The sequence below is a fragment of the Giraffa tippelskirchi genome, chromosome 12, assembly GCF_054371585.1.
Source record: "Giraffa tippelskirchi isolate mGirTip1 chromosome 12, T2T-mGirTip1v1.2.pri, whole genome shotgun sequence".
Lineage (NCBI taxonomy): Eukaryota > Metazoa > Chordata > Mammalia > Artiodactyla > Giraffidae > Giraffa > Giraffa tippelskirchi.
In genome coordinates, this window is record NC_137286.1 from 36,830,662 (window position 1) to 36,852,412 (window position 21,751).

A 21,751-nucleotide genomic window follows, 5' to 3' on the forward strand; every position below is an offset into this window, starting at 1 on the left:
GGGGCGGGGCGGCGGGTCCGGCGGCCGTCGGAAGCTGCCCGCCGCGGGGCTGGCGAGGGCCGCGGGCGCGGGGCTCCGGCGGCCGCGGATGGGAGGCGGCGCCCGGGCGGGCGAGCGACGGCGCCGCGGCCACCATGGGGAACAAGCAGACCATCTTCACGGAAGAGCAGCTGGACAACTACCAGGTGAGTCCGGCCGCCCCCGGATCCCGAAGCGGCGCCCTTCGTCTCCCTCCCTTCTTTTTCCCGTCGCTTGCCGAGGCCTCCCGAAAGCCGGTTCACCAGGTTCAAACCTTCAGCTCGACGCGTGACCTTGGGCTGGTGACTTCTCCAAGCCTCAGTTTCCCCACCCGAGGATGAGAGAGCTTTCCAGTTAGAAGATTCTCCCTGGCATGTCTGTTTCTACTCCCCTTTCCTCTCTCGTTCAGACTTCTTGCTCTTGGCCCCAGCCTGGACCCAAACCCCTTCCCGACCACTCATCCCAGAGCCCACATTGGCGCTGAGATGGAGTCCTTAAACGTGGGCTGGAGGGAGGACTCTCCCACCCCACAAAACCCGGGAAGCCGCCGAGGAGAGTGAGCCTGTACAGCAGAAATGAGCTGGGTTGGAAGTGAAGCGCGTCAGTCCCCAAATGCGATTCTGAGTTGGAGATGTCTTGTTACCCATTGGGGTCTTTCCCTCTGGCCCCAGCATGGAAGAAATTGGTGCAAGAAGGCAAGCCAGGTACCAGTCTTATATGGTCACCTCTCCGAGCTCCCTTAGGCCCCAGCAACCACCTCTTTAGACCCTCCTAGGTCCCTCTGCTTCCAGAGTTAGGGAGCTGTCCAGATCAGAACCAGTGCCCTCCCACCCATGTGCAAGCTTTACTGTGGTTGCAGGATGGAGCCTGAACTCCTGACTTGCCCAGAGCCTTGCCCAGCCTGCCAAGGCTCCTTTCCTGCCCTGTGCACTGCAGCCACCGCAGAACTATCTTTCCCTTGACACACCGGGCTCTTTCCTCCCTCTTTTTGCCCATTCTCTGGGGTACTGCTCCTCAGTCTTCAAATGATCTCGCTTATCCTCCCAGGCCCAGCGCTGATGCTTCTTTCCAGACTCTGCCAGGCAGAGGGGCCTAGACAGTATTGTGGCCTGTGTGGAGCATGACTGGGGGAGATGAACACCAGCAGGGTCTCCATGGCTGCCCCTTGCCTTCGTGAGCATTTCAGAATCAAGCTTGAAGTGTGGGTCCTCTGATGTGGGCACCCCTTTTCCTCCTGAAAGTGCTGGTTGTCAATAGCAGTGCTTTCTCAGCTCCACGTGAGGCCTTGAGAAGGAGTAGGGGGGCGCCACATCAGTGGAGTGCCTTCTGTGTACCCAGTGCTGTAATGGATGCTCTCTATGCATCAAGTCATTTGATCATCACCGAGAGCAGGATTATTAGCCCTATTTTACAGGAGAGTAAACAAAGGCTGAGGAGCCATTCAGTACCCTGTGCAGTGAAAGTTCACACAAGAATTTGACTTGTGAATCCAAGGCTCACTCCTTTTGTTGGGGCTGGGGGCTATGTGTACTCTTTGTCCTGAAGGCCCTCGCTGTCTGCAGAAACAGACCCTCACCTCCAGAGAGAGGCAGGCGGTGAGTGTGCTCTAGGGGAGGGCTCTAGGGGGCAGTGGAAGACCTGGAGGGAAGGGGGGCTTTGCTTTGAATGGTAGGTCTGGAAATAAGACAGCACTTGCACAGACCCTTGAAAGATAGATAGGATTTTGCTCATCAGGGTCCTGGAAGAGGCCTTGCAGGCGGAGGGAACTGCTTGGGTAAAGACCTGCAGGTGGGCACAAGCAAGCAGGTAGGCCACGCTCAGAAGAGTCCCCTTGTGGGGGTGGGGAGCCTGGGTTCCCACTCAGTCCAGCCTGGCGTTGAGTTACCCTTCGGAGTCAGGCCCAGTGCTGGGTTCTGATCCTTTGCCAGAGGCTGAGCACGTTGGGAAAAGTGAGAGCTGTGAAACCGGAGAGCCCCGCGTCTCCCTCTCTGAGACTTTCCAGCCGGCCAGGGCCAGCCAGGGCCGGCTGGGGGTGACCCCGAGTGACAGCCACCCCTCCCCCAACTGATCGCCAGCGTTTCCTGCCCCCTTCCCCAGTCCTGATCCCCAAAGTTCAGGTGTCTCCTCAGACCACCTCTCCACCTTCCAGATCGACCCCCGCCCCCAACCCCTCAAACTGCCAAGGGCCCACTGCCTTCCCCGGGACCCTCCACTGCTCCTCCAGCTGGTCTGCCACTTTGCTCTGCTGTGGCCCATGTTTTCAGTCAGGAACAAGTCCTGTGACTCAGCCTCTTTGGGGGCTCACCTGGGGATCCCCTCCTCCATCTCCATAGCCGGAAAGGGGCCAGGCCTCTCAGTCTCAGGTGAACTGAAGATGTAATTTCCATCCACAAGCTGCTACCACAATCCCTCAGTTTTTTACTCCATTCCTTTCCCTCCTTCTCATTTTCTTTTAGCAGACACAGCATGCATCCCCATTGTAAAGCAAATTTTTCTTTAAAAAAGAATTCCTGGGCCCAGAGTTGCACTGTAAGCATATTATCCAACCCTCTACTGCTGTAGGAGGTGCTAGGGAGCTGTCCATCTCTCGGTTGTGCATGCCTGGAGCAGAAGTGCAGGGTCAAGGGTGTGCTGGATCTTTCTAAAACATGGGTGTGACCCTCTCTTCCCCTGGAATTCCGCAGTGTCTTGGGATAACAGCCTAAGCAGAGTGCAGAGCAGAGCTCACCCCGACCTAGTCTGGGGTCAGCCAGCCTCCAGACTCATTCTTCACCCCTCCCCTGGCACCCCAAGTTCCAGGCACACCGAAGGGCTTCTAGCCAAGCAAGGCCTCACCTCTGGCCTTGTTCTCCTGGTGCCCTCCCCTCACTTCCTCATCAGTCCAGTCTGACCCATCTTTCTGTCCATGCCAGGCCTCACCCTTTTGAGACAGGCTCCCTGATGCCTTCCCCCCAATCCTTCTTATGGCCACAGAATGGTTTATACCGTCATCGGTGTTTACTCTCCATCCCATTTCCTGTGTGTCCCCCACTCAGGTTCAGAAAAGGCAGTGGAGAACATTGAATGAATGGATGGTTGGATGAATACTTGTTAAAGCATAGCTCTAAGGAAGGGAAGGAACTCCAGGGATTCTGAAGTCCTGGCTTGAAGTCATGGAGGGGCTATAGTTCTGTACACTTTAGTAAGCCACAATCCTCTTCTGGGTCTCGGTGTCTGCAGCTCTCAAATGGGAACGATACTAGCTCTGCTGTGCTCGTGTCAAGGGTTCTTGTGGGGATCAGCTAAGCTGTGTGGTGGTCAGCTGGGCGGTCCCCAGGCTTGCGTTGGCAGAGCCCTATGGAGAGCCCACTCCAGCTGGGACTGGCTGTGGCTTGGCTCGGGACCACTGGCACAGGCAGACCAGCAGGGAGACTACCTGGGCAAAGTACTCCTGAGTTCAGCGTAGGAACATGGAAAGGATTTGGGGAAGCTGGACAAGGTGGAGAAGGCACTCCAGATGGGAGAGCAGCATGAATATAGGCTTGGAGGAGGAACTCCAGCCTTAACGGCCATAACATTTGCACTTCTACTATAAAAGTCCGGCCTGCCCTGTCTTCTGCTGCCAGAGTCCTGAGGGCCCACCTCGCCTGAATTAGGCCCCCTCCATCCCTCACTCCTACCCTTTGTGACCCTAACCTGAGCTGGAACTCTTCCCTGAAGACCTATCCCTGTGAACTGGCAGGGGCTAAGCAGTGACATTTGTTCTCAGTGGAGTATAAGGAAGAGTTCCTGCAGACCTGTGGCTCTAACTCCCTGGGTAGCTGAGCAGATGGAGGTGGGCAGGGTTTTTGTTTTGTCTTCAGGATGAGAGCAGACATAGAGCTGTGGGCTCTGAAAGGATGCCTTTGAGACATGGGACGCTGGATGGAGTGTCCAAAGTGGGGAGGGAAGCCCCATAAACTGTGGCCTGTATCCTGCACCTTAGCTTATTTGCTTCTCTCACTGCCCCTTTCAGAGAGGCAATATCCCATTTTACAGATGCAGACACTGAGGTTCCAAAAGGAGACTGATTTGCCTAAGGATCCAAAGCAAGATGAGAAGTTGAATCTGACTACTAACCCTTTTCTGCTGCCAGACTGCTCAGAGCCCTGAGAAGCTTTTAAAGCACCTGCCGTGTTCCTCCTCCATGAGCTGCCTCCCTGGGATGAGTTCCAGGGAAGTAAGTCAACAGACGAAAAAGCAAAACATCACTCAGTGAGCAGGTTCATGGCAGCTTTATTGGTTAATGTTAAAAACCTAGAAATGGCCGTGTCTAAATGTTCAGCAAGAGGAGAAAGGTTAGGTGAAGCAGGGCTGATGCCTTCAGTGAGATATTCCCCAGCCAGCGAATTGCTAATGTAACTGCTGTGGAAGGAAGGTTTATGTGGAAAAGTCTGGTCATTCATCCCCCCAGTCTGTATTGTGCACGCACTGTGTATCATATGGGAATACACAGCGGAAACAAGAGATGGAGTGGTGGGTGTAAGACTGCCCTGGGTGGACTGCGGCTCTGTTTCCTGTCAGCGGGCAGTGGTCAAGAAGCACATATGCCTGAGTTCCAGCCCAGCCCTATTGTCTGTGTGTGCGACTTAGGGCAAGCTCTTCAACTTTGCTGAACCTCAGTTTTCCCATCTACAAACTGGGGAGGTAACGCCTCGCTCCCCAGCCTACGTAGGCTAGTGATGAGAACTAAACAAAATTGGATATTCAGAGCCCCTACTGACCAGCCCGTGATAATCACGGACTGGGTGTGGTGTGGTTCTCAGCTGCACATTGCAGTCACCTGATGACTTTGAAAACTGCTGGTGCCCAGATCCACCCTCAGGGACTCTGGCATAATTGATCTGAGGTCTGTTGGTGGTGATGGGAGAGGACGCAGGGAGTTAAGCAGTCCCCAAGTAATTCTGCTCTAGAGCAGAGGCCCTCACACTTTAGCAAGCATCAGCATCATGAGAAGAAACTTTTCCAAATGCAGATTTCTGGGCCCCACCCTCCCAAAGTTGCTGATTGTAGGTCTGGAGAGAAACCCAAGAATCTAAATTTCCACTAAGTCCGCAGGTGATGGTGATGTTGCTGGTCCAGGAACCACATCTTGAGGACCATTGATGTGGACAGATGGAAGTAGTTGCAATAAAGGACTAGGGTCATGTGAGAAGCTTTCCCATCTGTTGCCAATAAAACTCACACATCAAGACCCAGATACTTCCTTTCCTACCCAGGGGATAGGACAGAGGAGAAAAGAGAGGGGAAGGGAAAGCAGAAGCCCGGATCTCTTCCACATTCATCCCTGACATCCCCACCATGCTGACTGGGAAGCACCCTGACCCTTCTCGCTGGGCAGCTTCAGGCTGTAGAAGCAGCCGTGGGGCTGAGAGAAGTCTGTACTTGGAAGACCCGGCTGGGTGGCCTTTGCTGCCTGCTTCAGGTTTCTGGAGTCTCCTGAAAAATCAGCCCATGTGGTTTTCATCCTATCTGAGTCTTAGGCCTGTGGGGCAGGGAATTCTCTGCCCACGTAGGGTGCAGAGGGGGCACTGCTTCCCCAGACTGAGCCTCTTCTAGACCCTATAGAGGAGCTATCGCTGAAAGCAAAGCCTTACCTCCCCAGCAGAACCTCCTGTGTTTCTCAGAAGGGCCAGGCAGCATGAGGGTCCTTAGTTTAACTCCTGCAGAGCAGCAAGTAGCTCAGGACAGACTAGTGGGGCCTGGAAATTCCCACCAACCCTCCCTTTTTGGCTCTCCTTCAGGCGCCCACTGGAAACCCTAGATGTGCCTCCCGTGGGCCTGCTTCCTTGGGTCCTCCTCAACGTGCTGTATAGTTGCTCCAGGTCTCACCCAATGCAAGCCCGGCTGTCTGCACGCCAGGGCTGTGGCCATTAGCCCCTCGTCAGACCCAGCTGTGGTCAGCTTACCCAGGAGGCCCCACCGGCTCTGGGCTCCCTTACGCTCCAAAAACAGGCCAAGGCAGAGGAGCCAGACAGCAGGGGATAAGCACAAAAGCCCTTCATGGTTGGATGTTTTGTGAAGTGCTAGGTCCTTTTCCCCTCCATACTTTCCACCAGACCTGGCATAGTAGCTGCCATCACCAGGCAGGCTGAACTGTGGACAGAGGTGTGACTGTGAGGGTCAGGTTATCCAGACAAAGGCAGGACCCCCAAGAAGAGTTTAAAATCTGGGTGACCACTGGACCGAGTCCTGCCCCCGCCCTGAGTCATGCTTACCTGGAGGACCCCATGCCTACCTGGGGAAGCCTCCACCCCAGCCTCTGTCCAGATGCTGCCAGCTCCTCCCTGCCCACCATCCTCCTCCCCCACACGCCAGCCTCTCCACTGCCTTCTCTAGCCTCATCTGTTCCTGTAGCTACAGATGCAGTTAGATGCTGGAGCTTCTCCAGTCTGTGTGCCTGGAACTCTCAGCCTCTGAGCAGGGGGCTCCTGCCCGCAGCCACTCAGGACACACACCACCCGCTGCTTCTCGAAGCACCATCCTCAGGGGCTGCTGCGTGGATGTTGCCCCTGCAGCTGGGCAGTGTGATGCCCTGTCGGTCCTCACTCCTGTTTTGTCTCCTGGGCATCTCCCAGCACTTCCCTCTCCCAGAGGGTATCCCCTGGCCCCTCAAATCAATGGCATCCACCGCGGAACTCTCCATCAGCCCCCCAAATGCCCTCCCCTCGTGTGTGCCTCCCAGCCCCGCAACGCTGGACACTCGGCTCCCCGGCTCAGGTCAGAAGCTTCAGGAGGCAGTTTCTTGCCCCACTAGACTGCTCCCCTCAATGGGCAGGGGCAGCAGGGCTGGTAGTGGCCCTGCTGCCCACAGTGCAGGGCTGGTGGCTGTGCCTGTGCAGCTCTGAGCGAGGAAGGAAGGAGCCCGGGGCCCATACAGCCGACTGTATGTGTGTTTTCCTTCCACAGGACTGCACCTTCTTCAATAAGAAGGACATCCTCAAGTAAGTGTGGCTCTTGTTCACCCCTCTGGGGGCAGGGGAAGGGGTGGGGCCAGCTACCCGGGGGCGGGGGTGTGTGCAGGGTCCGCCCAAGCTGGGGACGAGCTTTTCCGCCTCCATCAGCAGCCTAGTGTGGGCTGCTGTGTGAACTCAGGAACTGGCCCACATCCTTCTGCCAGGAATGGAACATTTACCGATTGCGTGCCAGGCTCCATGGTGGGCGGTTTCAGGAACATTTTCATTTAATCCTCACTGTGCTTTTGTAACAGGAGAATCCTTTTATCCTGACTTTACAGATGGGGCTGAGCAGCTTGGCCAAAGTTGTCCAGCCAGGGACTGAAGACCTGGCCTCTGACTCCAGGCTCCTCGCTATTTCACTGCCCCCTGAGACCTATCCGACTAGGAGGTCCCTGTCATTAGACAGGGATTCCTAAGAGTCCCCGCACTCAGGCTCTGATGTCCTGCCATTCCTGGGAGTCCAGAAGTCAGGGGCATGGCAGGATGCCCTCACTGCCCTTGAAATGTCCACTGAGAGTCTCTTTCCAGGACAGTCCCTTTCTTTGGGGGTGGGGTGGGCCTAGACAGGAGAGATGAAGGTTGTTGGCAGCCTCAGAGCTCCAGGACCAGATGGAGGGCAGGACTCATAGAATGCTAGGAAACCTGGTCCCACAGGCCTTACCAGGCCACCCCGCCTGGGATGTTAGGTGGCACTAAAAGCCAGCATGGTCTCAGGACCACTTTCCCTGGAGGTCAATGGGCAGGCTGGGGCTCGATCCTGTTATACTACCCGGGGGAGATGTGGTCTGTCATTGCCATGACCACTCTGCTCAGACAATGTCCCTCGTTCCTTCCTTTGCCCAGGCTGCTTTTCCAGCTTGTCCCCTGGGTAGGTGGGGACACCCACTCCTACCACCTCGGAGAGACAGGGTCAGGGGCAAAGCCCGCAGGCCTTGGCATCAGCAGACCTGGGCTCCACTTCCCAGCTCTGGCCTCAGACAAGCTTGGAGCCTTGCTGACCCTCTGATTCTTCTATAAAATGGGGGTAATGATGCTTCCCCTCATAGCATGGCTGAGAGGAGGAATGCTAGGGTGTGTTTTTTGATAAACGGAATTTGGTCTTTAGCTTGAGTGATGCGTGGGTTGGGGTTCCCATCTGGACAGATGGTCCTCAGAACTGTCACAACACAGCAGTCACCCCAGCCCTTCCAGTGGCACCTCTTACCTTTGAGAGTTCTTGGCACAGATCCTCATTTAAGCCTCACCACATTAATCCTCTGTTGCAGGGAGCTCCCACCATCCTCACCCCCCACCTCTGTATATGCCAGGCCCAGGTTGCTTGTCCTGTGAGGCCCACCACTGTTTTTGTTTGGGCAACAAAAGCTTGTCCCTAGGCCTTTGCACAGGCTGCCCCACTGTGTTCCTACACACCCTTCAAGACCCACTCCAGAGTCATCTGCTCTGTGAGCTCCCAGCTACCTTCGCCCAAATGCTTTTGCAAGCCTCTTAGGGGGCTCTGTGGGCTCATGGCTCCGGTCCCAGTACCACCCCCCCACCGGACTTGCAGTCATTCAGGATACAGGCTCCTCACGCCTGGCATTGGGCACGGCACCAGGAAGCACTTGAAGAATGTGTGGATGAAGGATAGGTAGGGTTGGCCAAGGGGAGAACATTCCAGGCTAGGAGCAGTAGGGTCAAGGGCACAGACCTGCTTCTACCTTCCCCATCCATAGTGGTCTCACTGAAAGTAGCAGGGTTGCCTGGGGGAAGAGGGTGGTTCACAGGCCAGGCCAGGAATTGGATTCAACCTGATAGGCTTTTGTGGGGGGACCCTGATCTCTTGGCAGATGATCAGTCCTAGGCAGGTAGGTGGTCTGAGCAGGGTAGGGGGTCTCCTGGCTCCCCACAGCCCTGGCCCACCCAGCTTTGCATACTTCTGTACCAGCCTCTGTAATTCAACCCAGGCCTGGGATCCACAAAGCGGGGAAAGGACCCTTTCTGGCAGCTGGACACCCTCGCTGAGTCCCCCGCTGCCTGCTCTGTCTCTGGTTCCTTCTGGCCTCACCTCTGTGTTAGCACTCATGGGGGGCCAGACCTGGTGCTTTTTCTGCAAAGTTTGGTCGAGTGGGATGGAGGAGGGGTGAAGCCCTGGGAGCAGGAACCCTGTGATCTGGTCCCCACTCTGTGGCACCTGCCATGTCTCAGTTGCCACCTCTGCAGTATGGGGATGAGAGTGCCCCCAGCGCTGTTTTTCCATGGGCCCCAGTGGCTGGGAGGGCAGGGGTGACAGCGTCGTTCAGCATAACACAGGCTGTTTGGAGTTTTGTCGCCCACCCGTCTGCCCTCAGGAAGGGCGGTGAGGCCGGGCAGCGTGTGGGATTATTTGTCCAGGCGTGGCCACAATGGCTCAATTCCAGTTTCAGTCCCCTGGCTTTTCTCCAGCCTTCTCTCTGAGCCCTGGCAAGAGCCGGTGTGACTGACCACCCCTGCCAGGCACGCCGTCTCTACACTGTTCACATCTCAGGTCCAGGCAGGATGACCGAGGGCTCGAGCCCAGAGAGGGCACGGAGCGAGGCCCTGGCCAGCAACACCAAGCCAGGCCAACAGCAGAGCCAGGCCCCAGGCCCTGGGCCCTCCTCCCAGGGGCCTTCCAGCACTGTATCCCCACCCCCACCTGGATGGGTTTCTGGGTGAGCTGCACCCTGAGTAGTGACCAGATGGCGAGGAGGAAACGTGAGCAGCTGGTTCTTCTTTGCAGCTTGGGACCAAGCTCTCTGGCAGCCTCAGGTCAGTGATACCGAGTCACAGATACCCATCAGGGAATTCTCCCCTCCCCCACTCCTCCCTACTCACATACACAACCCCCCCACCCCGGGGTGGATCCAGTTGCTCCCCAGGGCACAGCTCTTCCACCCCGATGCTGAGCCTGAGTGGGCAGCCCCATCTTCAGCCACCTTCTTCGCCACAGGTGATTCCCCCAGCCTCCAGGTAGCCTGTGCTCCTGAGCACAGAGACCCAGCTGGCACCTGGGGTGCTTGCCTGTGGGTTACTTTATCTTCTGTTTTATTTTCTCAACCATTTAAAAACTCTGCGTGATTTATTTTAATTACTTTTAATTTTTATTTCACCTGTGCTATGTGATGACGGTAGAAAATTAGAAAATAAAGCCAGTCAAGAGAGAACAAAAGATTATCTGCAATCCTGCCACCCAGGAATAACAGCTATTACCATTTTGATATATTTGACCTTTAGGTTCATACTGTGCAAGTAATTTCCCTTTGTGTGTATGTTTATTGGAAATTTTGATCAGGTTGTTCTGTAATATGCTTTAAATTTCTTTTCCTTTTAGGCGATTTGTGAAGATAGATAAGATTTAAAAAATGATCTCACCACCTCTTCAGTTCATTTAGTTGGACATACAGGTTTGCGAAGTTTCACTGTTCTGATTAGCACTTTAGGGCACATTCTTGGGACACCTTGACATATAACCCACACTGCTTGGATTATTTTCTTAGGGTCCATTTCTAACAGATTTCTGGATCAAAAGATGTGGACATTTTTCAGGCTTTTGATTTTTATTTCTAATCGCTCTCTAGCAGCCATGCCTGAGTCCCCATTTCCCTGCTTCCTCAGTCACACTGGCTGTTAAGTCTTTCTTGTCTTCTGTCCCCGAATCATTTATTGAATATCCCAAGGGTCTCAAACTTTGCTGCCTGCCTGGGCCAACATGCACTGCAATGAAATGAACCTGTGTACCCTGCTGGGAATGTTTTAGGACCAGGATCTGCAGAAAAGCTCTTCCTAAGCCCCAAATGGTTGTGACCTTGGGGAAATCAAGCCTCAGTGTGATCAGGGAATCAAGATTTGTCATGTAAGTTTAATTTGTAAGTGTTATCAACTGAATTTTAAACCATTGTTTTACATGAAAGCTAGTCATGAGTGTGGACCACCAACCCATCTGTGACTTCCAGAAGAATTCATCTTCTCCTCACTAATTTCAAATGCTGTTTGTCATGGACTAATCTCATTTATACTGTATTTGTGTTGCTTCTTCTACACCAGTGTCTATTCCATATGGTTTTATTTATTGTAGCTTTAAACAGTTTTCACATCCAGTGGGGCAAACATCTGCCCAATTACTCTTTTTTCATGGTCTCCCCACAACTCTCTCACGTTTATTCTTCTGAACAAACTTTTGAATCATGCTGACAAGTTCTCAAATATTTTGCAGATTTCAATTAAGACTGTATTCATTTTATAGGAAAATGAAGAGAAGAGTGCCATCCTTATAGTAATAAGCCTTTATCCAATCAGGAAAGTTATCTAACTCCCTAACTATTTTACATCCTTTGGTAAAGTTCCATGGTTTTCTTTGTACACGTTTCATATTATTTTATGTGTAGTTGTTTTGAGTTTTTTGGGGGGTTGTATTGTGAATCAGATCTTTTTTTATATAGTATTTTTGAATAGGTGAATACTGATAGAAAAACTATCGCATAGAAGCGCTATTGAGCTGTTTCTCATTCAAATAGTTTTTAAACTTGGTTTTCCAGCAAATAATAATGTGCCTCCTCCTCTCTAAAGTTTAAGCACACTATTTTATTTTCCTGACTAATTACATTGACTGGCATGCATGGGGGAAATGTTATATAATGGTGATGGTGTTGTTGTTGTTGAGTTGCTAAGTCACATCTGACTCTTTCACGACCCCATGGACTATAGCCCGCCAGGCTCCTCTGTCAGATTTCTCAGGCAAGAATACTGGAGTGGGTTGCCATTTCCTTCTCCAGGAAGTCTTTCTGACCCAAGGATTGAACCTGTGTCTCCTGCATTGCAGGTAGATTCTTTACTGCTGAGCCACCAGAGAGGCCCCAATGGTGATGGTTAGGAACCCCACTTATATGGGAATGTTTATAGGACTTTGTCATTTAAGTATAATGTTGGGTGCTGATTTGAGATAGAGAGTATCCTTTTGTTTATGTTTGACTAAGGATTTTTAAAGTTTTTATTTTGGTTATGCCACGTGGCTTGCAGGATCTTGGTTCCCTGACCAGGGATTGAACCTGGGTCCTTGGCAGTAAAAGCACTGTGTCCTACCTACTGGACTAGCAGGGAAGTCCCAAGGATTTTAATGTTTTTATTGATGCAAATTAATATGTACCTTAAAAATACTTTTTATTAATAAATACCAAGTAGGCAAAGTGGTAAGTGAAAGTTGGCCTCCCTCTTATCACTCTGCTCCTGCCTCACAGGGCGCATCAGTGTAAACATGTGGTATATGCTCTTCAGATATTTTTCTGTGTCCATACAGTCATCTCATCAAAAATGCAGCCATCAAGTTGATTGAAATATTTGTTTGCTGCCTATTAATACAATTTGTAGTCACACAGATTTCCAAACATTGATCCTTCCTGGCATTCCTGGAATAGATCCTGCTTGGTCCCAATGTATTATTCTTTCAAATGCTGTTGGACCGGATTTACTGATGTTATTTTATAAGACTGTTGTGTCTGTATGTGTAAGGGTCGTACCGCGTTATTAACTTCCTAAAACAAACTGGGAGGCCTTTGCTTTTTTGACTCATGCTCTGGACCAGTTCAAGTAGCATAGATATCAAGCATCGGTTATTGTTTCTACTCCTGGGACTTACGTGGGAACTGATATGTACATCTTCAATTCAGTAGTGCCCTTTATTGGGAGGACAGGTGACAGGAATGCAGTTCTGTGACAGTTTTGGAGTTTCTCCCACAATGATTCATCTTTACAAATTCTCCTTGAGTTTTCTTAAAAAAAAAAAAAAATCCAGTATCACTTTAGTCATGGAATCAGAACAGATCCATGTCCCAGGGCAGAAGCTGGCCTTCGCACCTTGGAAGACACCTCCTCAACTCCACCAGTACCCAGAGATCTTCTCCCAAATCCCCCCTTTCCAGGTAGCCCCTGACATGGCAGGCAGTGTGCTAATAGCTATCTGTTGAGACAAGGTGGTTTTACTGACGCCATCCTTTTTAATTCTCACAGGTGTAAGAAGGATAGCACAATCCCCATTTTAGTGATTTGGAAGTCTGTTCTCCAGGGGTTAACCCGCTTGCCCAAGGCCATGCAGCTAATGAGAGGAGTAGGCAGGGCTCCAGCCTCAGTCTGACTTCACACTCCTACTGCAGCCACCCCACGTAATTCTGGAGGTGTAAGCCAACCCCTAGAAATACCCCAACATCACATCCTAAACACCTGGGTCAAATGGGAAATGTGATGGTCCTCTCAAAAGCTTATGATACCAGACACATAAATGGTGACACAGAGCCCTGGTTCCATGTTTGGGGACAGTATAAAATAGGGTCGATTTTTCCTCGATGCCAAAAGTGAGAGCAAAGAAGGTACCCAGCCAACAATTGGCTATGTAGTACTGGACTGTAATAACTTTATAATACTTTTCACACAAATAATACATACAGAAAATAAGACATTTTTAATCTTACAGTACAGCACCTTGAAAAGTACAGTAGCATGGTACAATAGCTGGCATACAGGGGCTGGCATCGAGCGAACAGGTAAGAAGAGTCACTGACTGGAGGAGGGAGAGGAGGTAGGAGATGGCAGAGCTGAAGGGTCGTCAACAATAGGAGAAGGAGGGCAAACTGCAACTTCACTCATGCCTAACGATGATGGCACAGATGCTGGTTCCTAGCTGATTCAGTTCTATCTACCCTCTTGAAAAACAATCGAGTGATGTCTGGGTAGTAGTCCTTTTTTTCTCATGACCCAGTAGCACTGGCTTGCATTCTGAACAGCTGCCGCAACCTTGCTGTACTGTTCTACATCGGGTCCTGTGCCTCAGCAACCAACAGTGCCTTCACAAATAAAGAAAATCCCCTTGCCAGTTCCTGTGTCGTGCATCTCTCCGGTTCTTCAGTTTCTTCCTTTTGTCTCTCTTCATCCTTTCTTTGGGCCTCCGTTCTATCAGGCCTTCGTTAGTATCGGAATGAATGTGGTCGCACAGCAAGGAGTTCAGTGAGGTCTATCCTCTTGCAGACCTGGCTTGACATAGATTCTGTACTAGTGTACTCTATACAGTGCTGTACAGTAAAGCACACAAACACACAACCACTTGTAGGGGATGCACGCATGTGGCAATATACGGCAGTCGCGTGAACTAAGGTGATTGGACATGGGAACACACGTTCGTGTCTTTAAAAGTTCGCAGCCGGAAGGTTCGTGTGTTGGGGACTTACTGTGGAGCAGTGCACGCAGGATTAACCCAGAGCTGGGCACCAAGTGAGCACTTGCTAAACAGTGGCTGACATCGTGTGTGTGAGCTGGGCCAGCAGCTACCTGCCCTGATGGAGAGGGCTGGGCAGCCGGGCAACAAGAGTTGGGTGGAACCTGATGGGGGACTGGGTGGCTATGCTGAAGAGCCTGCTAAGGATGGGCCTAGGAGTGTGTCACTGGGTCAGGCCACTTAGAAGAAGACCAGGGTCGCTTTGGCTTTGGGGGTAACAGGGCAAATGGGCCCCAGGAGTTACGGGCCCTGCAACCCAGGCCTTACCTTGGGCAGGTTACCTACCACGGCCCCCCAGTCAATGCCCCTAACACTTGTCCCCCTGTCTGGCAGCACTTCCTGGACACAGTTTCATCTGAGCCTCATTTGTGCCTGCCTGGGGGAAGGAGGGAAGGCTGATCTTGGTTATGTCAGGGGCCTGGACAACAGGACACAGGGCGGAGAGGGTTGAATGATGGAGAAGGGGCCTCAACTGAGACAGTGTCAGGATGTCTGACACCCTGAGGGTCCATGCAACATGGAGGGGGGCTTGTGTTCCAGGGACTCCTCAGCCAGGTGGGAGGATGGGAGGGAGCTGGGGACCCAACCCATCAGCGAGGAGGGCCAGGCCCAGAGCAGCGGGCTCCATCCCAACAGCTCCCAGCTGGAGAGAGGCTGTGGGTGGCCCAGGCTCAGGGGCTTCCCGGGCTGTGAGGGTTTCTGGAAGCTCTTGGAGAGACCCAGCAATCCTCGGGGCCTAACTTGGGGGCCGTAGCAACCTGGGCCAGGTCTTCAGCAGGTCAGGAGTGGGGAGCAGCAAAAGTGGCGTGGCGGGGCGAGGGGGGGTGCGGTTTAAGAGCTTCTGCTTTGGATTTTCTGGATTTCCAGGCGTAGTCCCTGAGACTTTCTAGTTGTGTGGTGATGGACCAGTCACTCTTAAGCTCTTCAGGCCTCAGTTTGCTGAGCTGTCAACTGCGGTCACAGTGCATCTGTCTGCACAGTCATTGGAAAATGAAAGACGTGATATGCCTGGCACATAGACTCTTATGAGAATCTAAAGAGGGAAAAATAAGATGGGACTGCAGGCCCTTGAGGGTGGGGGTAGGAATGCCAGGACCCAGTCTGGGTATCAGCACAGGGGTCTGGGCAGAACTTGCCTTCTTCACAGATACCATACCCCATGTGCAGAGGAGATGGTCTCCCCAGGCTCCTGGCCAAAGTGGGTCTCCAGCATGGGAGGTAGGGTGCAGGCAGGGCAGCACTGGGTCTCTGAGGGCCCCAGGGCCTGTGTCACCTCCAGCCCCTTCTCTGTGCTTCCCCCGCAGGCTCCACGCGCGGTTCTATGAGCTGGCCCCCAACCTCGTTCCGATGGACTACAGGAAGAGCCCCATTGTCCACGTGCCCATGAGCCTCATCATCCAGATGCCGGAGCTCCGGGTACATGAGGCAGAGCTCGGGAGGAGCCAGAGGAGGCTGGGCAGGGGGCCTGGGGGCTGGGAGCGTGTGCCCCTCCGGATGGCGGGACAGTGGAGCCACCTAGACCTGAGTTGAACCCCCCTGCCGTGCCTCAGTTTCCTCATCTGCACTCTGAATACATGAGTCACGTGTGTGGGACTCCATCAGGGTGCTGTGACTAGTGCTGCTCCCCGGTCTGCAGGGCTGTTAGTCTGCACTCACCTGCTCACCCTTTTTTCGGCGGCCCAGCTGCTGTCCTTGGCATACCTTGTGTGTGTCTGCTTTTGAAGGTAATTTTTTTCTAACCTCCTCCTTGCATGGCTGTAGTCTCTCACAGCACAGTCATCCATAGCATCCCCTCTCAGACTTTTAACATGCACAGGAATCACCTCAAGATCTTGTCAGAATGCCAGTCCAGGTTCAGTAGGTCTGGGATGGGGCCCAAGGACCTGTTTTTCTAACAAGCTTCCAGGTGAGGCTGATGCTGCTGGTCATCAAACCGTTTATATACTTAACCTAAGAGCTTCATTTCTCAAGTTCCTTACTTACTAATATAATACACAGAAAGTACACTTCAACAGTAAGAAAGCATTCGGGTTTTTAGAGCACGTTGCTGTGGGTCTTTGCAAATAGCCCCTCTCCAGGTCTCATATGTGTGACTCTGGGGTCAGGGTATGCAGTTGGGGTCCACATGGCCTCCACTTGGGGCCTGTATCCGGGCTGTGACCTCAGTCCTGAGGGATAGTAAGTCACAGGCTCAGCCCTGGACAAGCGGCCAGCCTGGCCTAGAGCAGGGGCTTGAGCCCAGGCTCAGAGGATCATTCGAGGGTAGGAGGCTCTTGGGAGGAACCATGGAGTTGTCTCTCAGCCCCATCTGCTGCACTGGGCACAGAGTGGCCCAGTGCTGGCCTAGCTGCAGTAGAGGACTCCAGAAGAGATGGGCCCTGAGTGAGCTGGGATCAGAGGAAGGAACCGTTGGTGTAATTTCTCACCTCCCTATGGGCTGGCCTAGGAAAATTCACAGGAGTTGGGTGACTACTGGCCTGGGATCCTGGCCCAGTTATCCAACCCCTGGAGCCCCACTTCTGCCTCCCATGATCTTGGTCTGAGCTGAGAGCTGTAGTAGTAGGGAACAACCTCTATATTCTCTTCCAAATTAATCACTAAAGGGGTATTGCCTCTAAGCGTAAATTATACATAATGGCCCATCTCTGGGAACCCTGCCTCCCAGGTAGTGAACATTAAGCTAAAATATCTTTGTTGAGCTCACAAGTAACATCCTGACCAGGCCCAACTGTGAATGACTGCAGGGAGGAAGAAATTAACACCTCCCCACCAGACTTCCCTAGTGGCTCAGACGGTAAAGCGTCTGCCTACAGTGAGGGAGACCTGGATTTGATCCCTGGGTTGGGAAGATCCCCTGGAGAAGGAAATGGCAACCCACTCCAGTATTCTTGCTTGGAAAATCCCATGGATGGAGGAGCCTGGTAGGCTACAGTCCACAGGGTCACAAAGAGTCGGACACGACCGAACGACTTCACTTCACTCACTCTGGAGGCTGATGGGAACCAGGAAATGTTTCACTTTACTCCCTCCCCCTTTAGTGTAGAAGGAGCCTGAATTCTAACTCAGGCAAGATGGTTCTCTGGGACACAAGTCCACCATCTTCTCAGTTTGAGGCTTTTCTGAATAAAGTTGCTAGCCCTTGCCCCAGCAACTCGTCTGTTGATATACTGGCCTTTTGTGCTGTGAGCAGTACGAGTTTGGACTCGGGAACATTGTATTCTCTTGCATGCCAAGGCAGGAGCCTCCATGTACTCCCTGGGTAATGGGACTAATCCCTGCTCCAGCTGGAACAGGCGATGCCTGCAGTGGGCACACTGGGCTCTGCTGAGCTCCCCTGCTCATCTGAACAATATAACAGAACGTGACACTTGTAGACCTCTCACTGGTGCTGGGCCTTGTTGCTGTTGTTCAGTTGCCCAGTCGTGTCTGACTTGTTGCAACGCCGTGGACTGCAGCACGCCAGGCCTCCCTGTCCCTCACCATCTCCCAGAGTTTGCCCAAGTTCATGTTCATTGCGTCAGTGATGCTGTCCAGCCATCTCATCCTCTGACACCCTCTTCTCTTTCTGCCCTCAATCTTTCCCAGCATCAGGGATTTTTCTAATCTGTTTGCATCAGATGACCAAAATACTGGAGCTTCAGCATCAGTCCTTCAGTGAATATTCAGGGTTGATCTCCCTTGATTGACTGCTTTTATCTCCTTGCTTTCCAAGGGACTTTCAGGAGTCTTCTCCAGCACCACAGTTCAAAGGCATCAATTCTTTGGCATTCTGCCTTCATTATGGTCCAGCTCTCACAACCATACAACTGGGAGGACCATAGCTTGACTATCCAGACCTTTGTTGGCAGAGTAATGTCTCTGCTTTTCAACACACTGTCTAGCTTTGTCATTGTTTTCCTGCCAAGAAGCAACTGTCTTCTGATTTCATGGCTGCAGTCACAATCTGCAGTGATTGTGAAACCCAAGAAGAGGAAATCAGTCACTACTTCCACCTTTCCCCCTTCTATTGGCCATGCAGTATTGGGGCCAGATGCCATGATCTTAGTTTTTTTAATATTTGGTCTTTTGCTCTCCTCCTTCACCCTCACCAAGAGGCTCTTTAGTTCCTCTTAGCTTTCTGTCATTAGCGTATCATCTGCATATCTGAGGTTGCTTTTGTTTCTTCTGCCTATCTTGATTCCAGCTTGTAACTCATCCAGCCCAGCATTTCTCATGATGTGCCAGGCCTTATACCAACACCTTATTTTTAACTCATTTAACCCTCTCGCAACCTAATTAAGTAGGTGTGATGATTATTCCCATTTTACAGATGGGGAAACTGAGGCCCAGAGGGGTTAGGTCACAGAGGCATAACAGATGGGCTCCAGGGTCCTCCCAGTGAACCTGCACCCATGGTGACTGCTGTGGTTGTTTTCTTCAGGAGAATCCCTTCAAGGAGAGGATCGTGGAGGCTTTCTCTGAGGATGGTGAGGGGAACCTCACCTTCAATGACTTTGTTGACATGTTTTCTGTGCTCTGTGAGTCGGCTCCCCGCGAGCTCAAGGCCAGCTACGCCTTCAAGATCTACGGTAACCCGGAGCAGGGGCTGTGAAGCTGTGTGTGGTGGCGGCATTCCACAGGCCGGCTGGTTATTGCCGGTTCCCACCCTGGGGACACACCAAGAACCCTTTGAAGAGTGCTTGTCCAGCGCGGTGGCCAGAGGGGACAGCTTGTACATGAGCTACCTGGAGGGTCCTGAGATCAGAGGAGGGGGAGTGGGCAGTTAGCGTGAGGCGAGTTCACACGTGGCGACCTCTCAGCAGGGCCTGGAGTTTGCTCACAGGAGAATGCGGGCAGGCATGCCCCGGAGAGGGAGCAGCCTATCAAGAGCTCAGGGAAGTACACGGCCCAGGGCTTGGGGAGCTGACGGGGAGGCGACCGTGGTGGGATGAGCGCAGTGTGCGTCTGGAGAGGTCATTGTGACTGGGCTTTTGAGGAGCCAGCCAAGGAGTTTGGGGGTCACTATGGGGCTTCAGGTGAGGCCAGGCAGCCCTGTGTTCTAAAAAGATCTCTCAGCATCCTGGAGGTGTGAACTGGAGGAGCTAGACTGGGAGAGGCCAGGGTTCTGGAGAGGAGGCTTCTGCAGGTGGTGAGGCTGGGCTGAGTGTCTGGCTCCTCAGTCCCCCAACCCCAACTCCAGCAACTGCTGCCAGAGATAGGGTGACCTCATTTCACCCCAGCCCAGTCCAGGACCCATTGTCCCACTGGCCACCAGAGGGCGCCAAGCACCCACGAAGCCCTTGGTTTCCGCTCCAGCCATAGGAGAGACCTTCACACTGCAGGGCTCACATGCTGTGAGCCTGGCGAAGGACTGGGACTGGTGTCAAACCCTCAGACAGTGCTCAGGGGGGAACTCGGAGGTCCAAGGAGGGGCTGGAACCCGTCCCGGAAAAGAGGAGCCGCGGACAAACCTCCTGTCCCCTGCAGCTGTGGTCAGCCAGGAGATCCCAAGGCAATGAGGTCCACTGGGCTGTTTTTTCATGTTCTAGTTGTCCTGTTTATTTCAGGGAACTTTCGTCTACATACATCTCTGCACCCACATTGTATTTGCACAGCAGAGGCATGGTATCCACCTTGTCTACTCTCCACAAGCTACACCCACAAGGTTCAAATAAAAAACCTCTCAGATTCCACCCATCGTCCCCTTAATGTTGGACCCCAGGACATTGCTCCTGGGAAAGGCTGTCGTCTGCCAGAGAGGGGCAGTGCAGGGCACACAGCCAAGCAGGCATGGGGACAGGTGAAGAGAGAAACAGGGCTCCCCAACTGCCCTGGATGGGGGTGTAGAATGGAGAAAGGCAACTGGGGACCTGGGGTTTGGTGCTGGGGGTGGGGGAACTGGGGCCTGACCTCTAGCAAGGATCACCCACTCCCTTGACCTTAGTTTCCTTATATAGAATGGGCAGAGGGTTCCCCATCTTGCCAACCCTACAGGAATGGTCTCCAGAGAGCTAAGGCACCACCAGAGGGCAGAGAAGTATCCTATCTTGTGCCTGCCCCAGGGCCCCTTCATAGGCCAGTGTGGGGATGCGCCATGGAGGGTGCCAGACAAGAGCTTGGACTCTGGGCTCCAACACTGAGCAGGGATGTGACCTCAAGTCGTTGGTCCTTTCCGAGCCTGTTTCTTCATCTGTATAGTGGGGATTCTAATTGTACCCACTGAAAAGGCTTGTGGTGAAAATTAAATGAGATGGAGCATGAAGTGCTTACATGAGCAGTTGTGCCCTTCATCACTACTACTGATGCTAGGGGTTTGGCCAGTTAGCAAGAGGAGCCCTTATGTCTAGGAAGCACCCCTTCCACCCCCGCTCCGACCCCCAACCAACCAGGAGGAGGTGTTTGAGCTAAAACTTGATGGAGTCTGCTACACAGATACATGGGAAGTGCCCTCCAGGTAGAAGAAACAGCACAGGTGAAGAAAGAGTTGATAGTTGGGTTGAAAAGCAGGCAGAGGGGTGTTTGAGTTCCCTCTATGAGCCTGCATGGCTCGGCCCTCTGAGCATGTTGCTGGGCTGTGGGCAGTGGTAGTGCCTTTTGCCAAGTATTAGAATCAAATCGTTCCCTGCTCTTTGTGCACAAAAGCCAGGCATGGGGCCTTTCTCTGAGGGCCTTCTGAGTCTCCTGACCTCCTTGTCTGGCTAGGGGCCAGAGGCAATGTGGTGCAGTTTAGAAAATGTGGGTCTTAGCATCAACCAGGCCCTGGTCAGCATCCCAGCTTCCCCTCCAAGCAGACATCTGACCTTGATTCAGTCATTTGGCCTGTCTGGGCCTTGCTTTCTTTAGCTCTAGAGGGAACATGAAGTCCACTGTGAGGCAAAGCTAGGAGGGCCATTTGGCCTGGGTCTGATGTTCCCAGGAAGCCTCAGATTTGGACATTCCAAGTGTCTCAGGCTAAGTCTGTGCTTGCTGTCATGCTAGAGGTTTGTGCAGATGGTGAATGTGGGTTTGTTGAATGTGGTGTTCAGAGGTGCCTTGTGGGTGAGCCCCACCTTGGTCCCGGTCGGCTGAGGACCAGGATCCAGTGTCCCCAGAGGGTGCCCGGGGAGGTGTCTGGTGTGACCAGCTTGGAAGAGAGTGGCCTGAGTGTCCCCACCCCCTCCCTGCAGACTTCAACACAGACAACTTCATCTGCAAGGAGGACCTGGAGCTGACACTGGCCCGGCTCACCAAGTCGGAGCTGGACGAGGACGAGGTGGTGCTGGTGTGCGACAAGGTCATCGAGGAGGCCGATCTCGACGGTGATGGCAAGCTGGGCTTCGCGGACTTTGAGGACATGATCGCCAAGGCCCCGGACTTCCTCAGGTGCAGCTCCAAGGGGCTGGCCTGAGTGGGGTGGGCCTCAATGGGGGCCACAGCCAGGAGACCCCACGAGGCTGAGAGCCCTCGCTGCTCCTGAGAGCAGTTGGTGCCGCAGGCCCCGTGCAGCCCAGGAGGCAGGTCAGGCTCCAGGCCCAGCTGC

The 21,751-nt window shown here is 53.0% G+C and overlaps 2 protein-coding genes across 9 annotated transcripts in view; one reads left to right on the forward strand and one right to left on the reverse strand.

Annotated features, from left to right (window-relative positions):
• IDH3A (isocitrate dehydrogenase (NAD(+)) 3 catalytic subunit alpha) overlaps positions 1 to 21,751 on the reverse strand; it is a 75,130-nt gene that overhangs the window by 42,689 nt on the left and 10,690 nt on the right. The gene's annotated exons all lie outside the window — the stretch shown is intronic.
• The window catches only part of CIB2 (calcium and integrin binding family member 2), a 22,672-nt gene continuing 921 nt past the window's right edge, over positions 1 to 21,751 (forward strand). The window contains exons 1-8 of one of the 8 annotated variants that reach the window (XM_081549674.1): positions 1 to 185; positions 6,946 to 6,980; positions 7,274 to 8,622; positions 9,417 to 9,761; positions 10,324 to 10,396; positions 15,558 to 15,669; positions 18,674 to 18,821; positions 21,399 to 21,594. In XM_081549674.1, the coding sequence (XP_081405800.1) occupies positions 15,601 to 15,669; positions 18,674 to 18,821; positions 21,399 to 21,594 (413 nt within the window). In that variant the 5' untranslated portion in view covers positions 1 to 185; positions 6,946 to 6,980; positions 7,274 to 8,622; ... (1 more) ...; positions 10,324 to 10,396; positions 15,558 to 15,600. The remainder of the gene's footprint in view (positions 186 to 6,945; positions 6,981 to 7,273; positions 8,623 to 9,416; positions 9,762 to 10,323; positions 10,397 to 15,557; positions 15,670 to 18,673; positions 18,822 to 21,398; positions 21,595 to 21,751) is intronic. The other 7 variants (XM_081549675.1, XM_081549673.1, XM_081549672.1 and 4 more) reach the window with 7 other exon arrangements.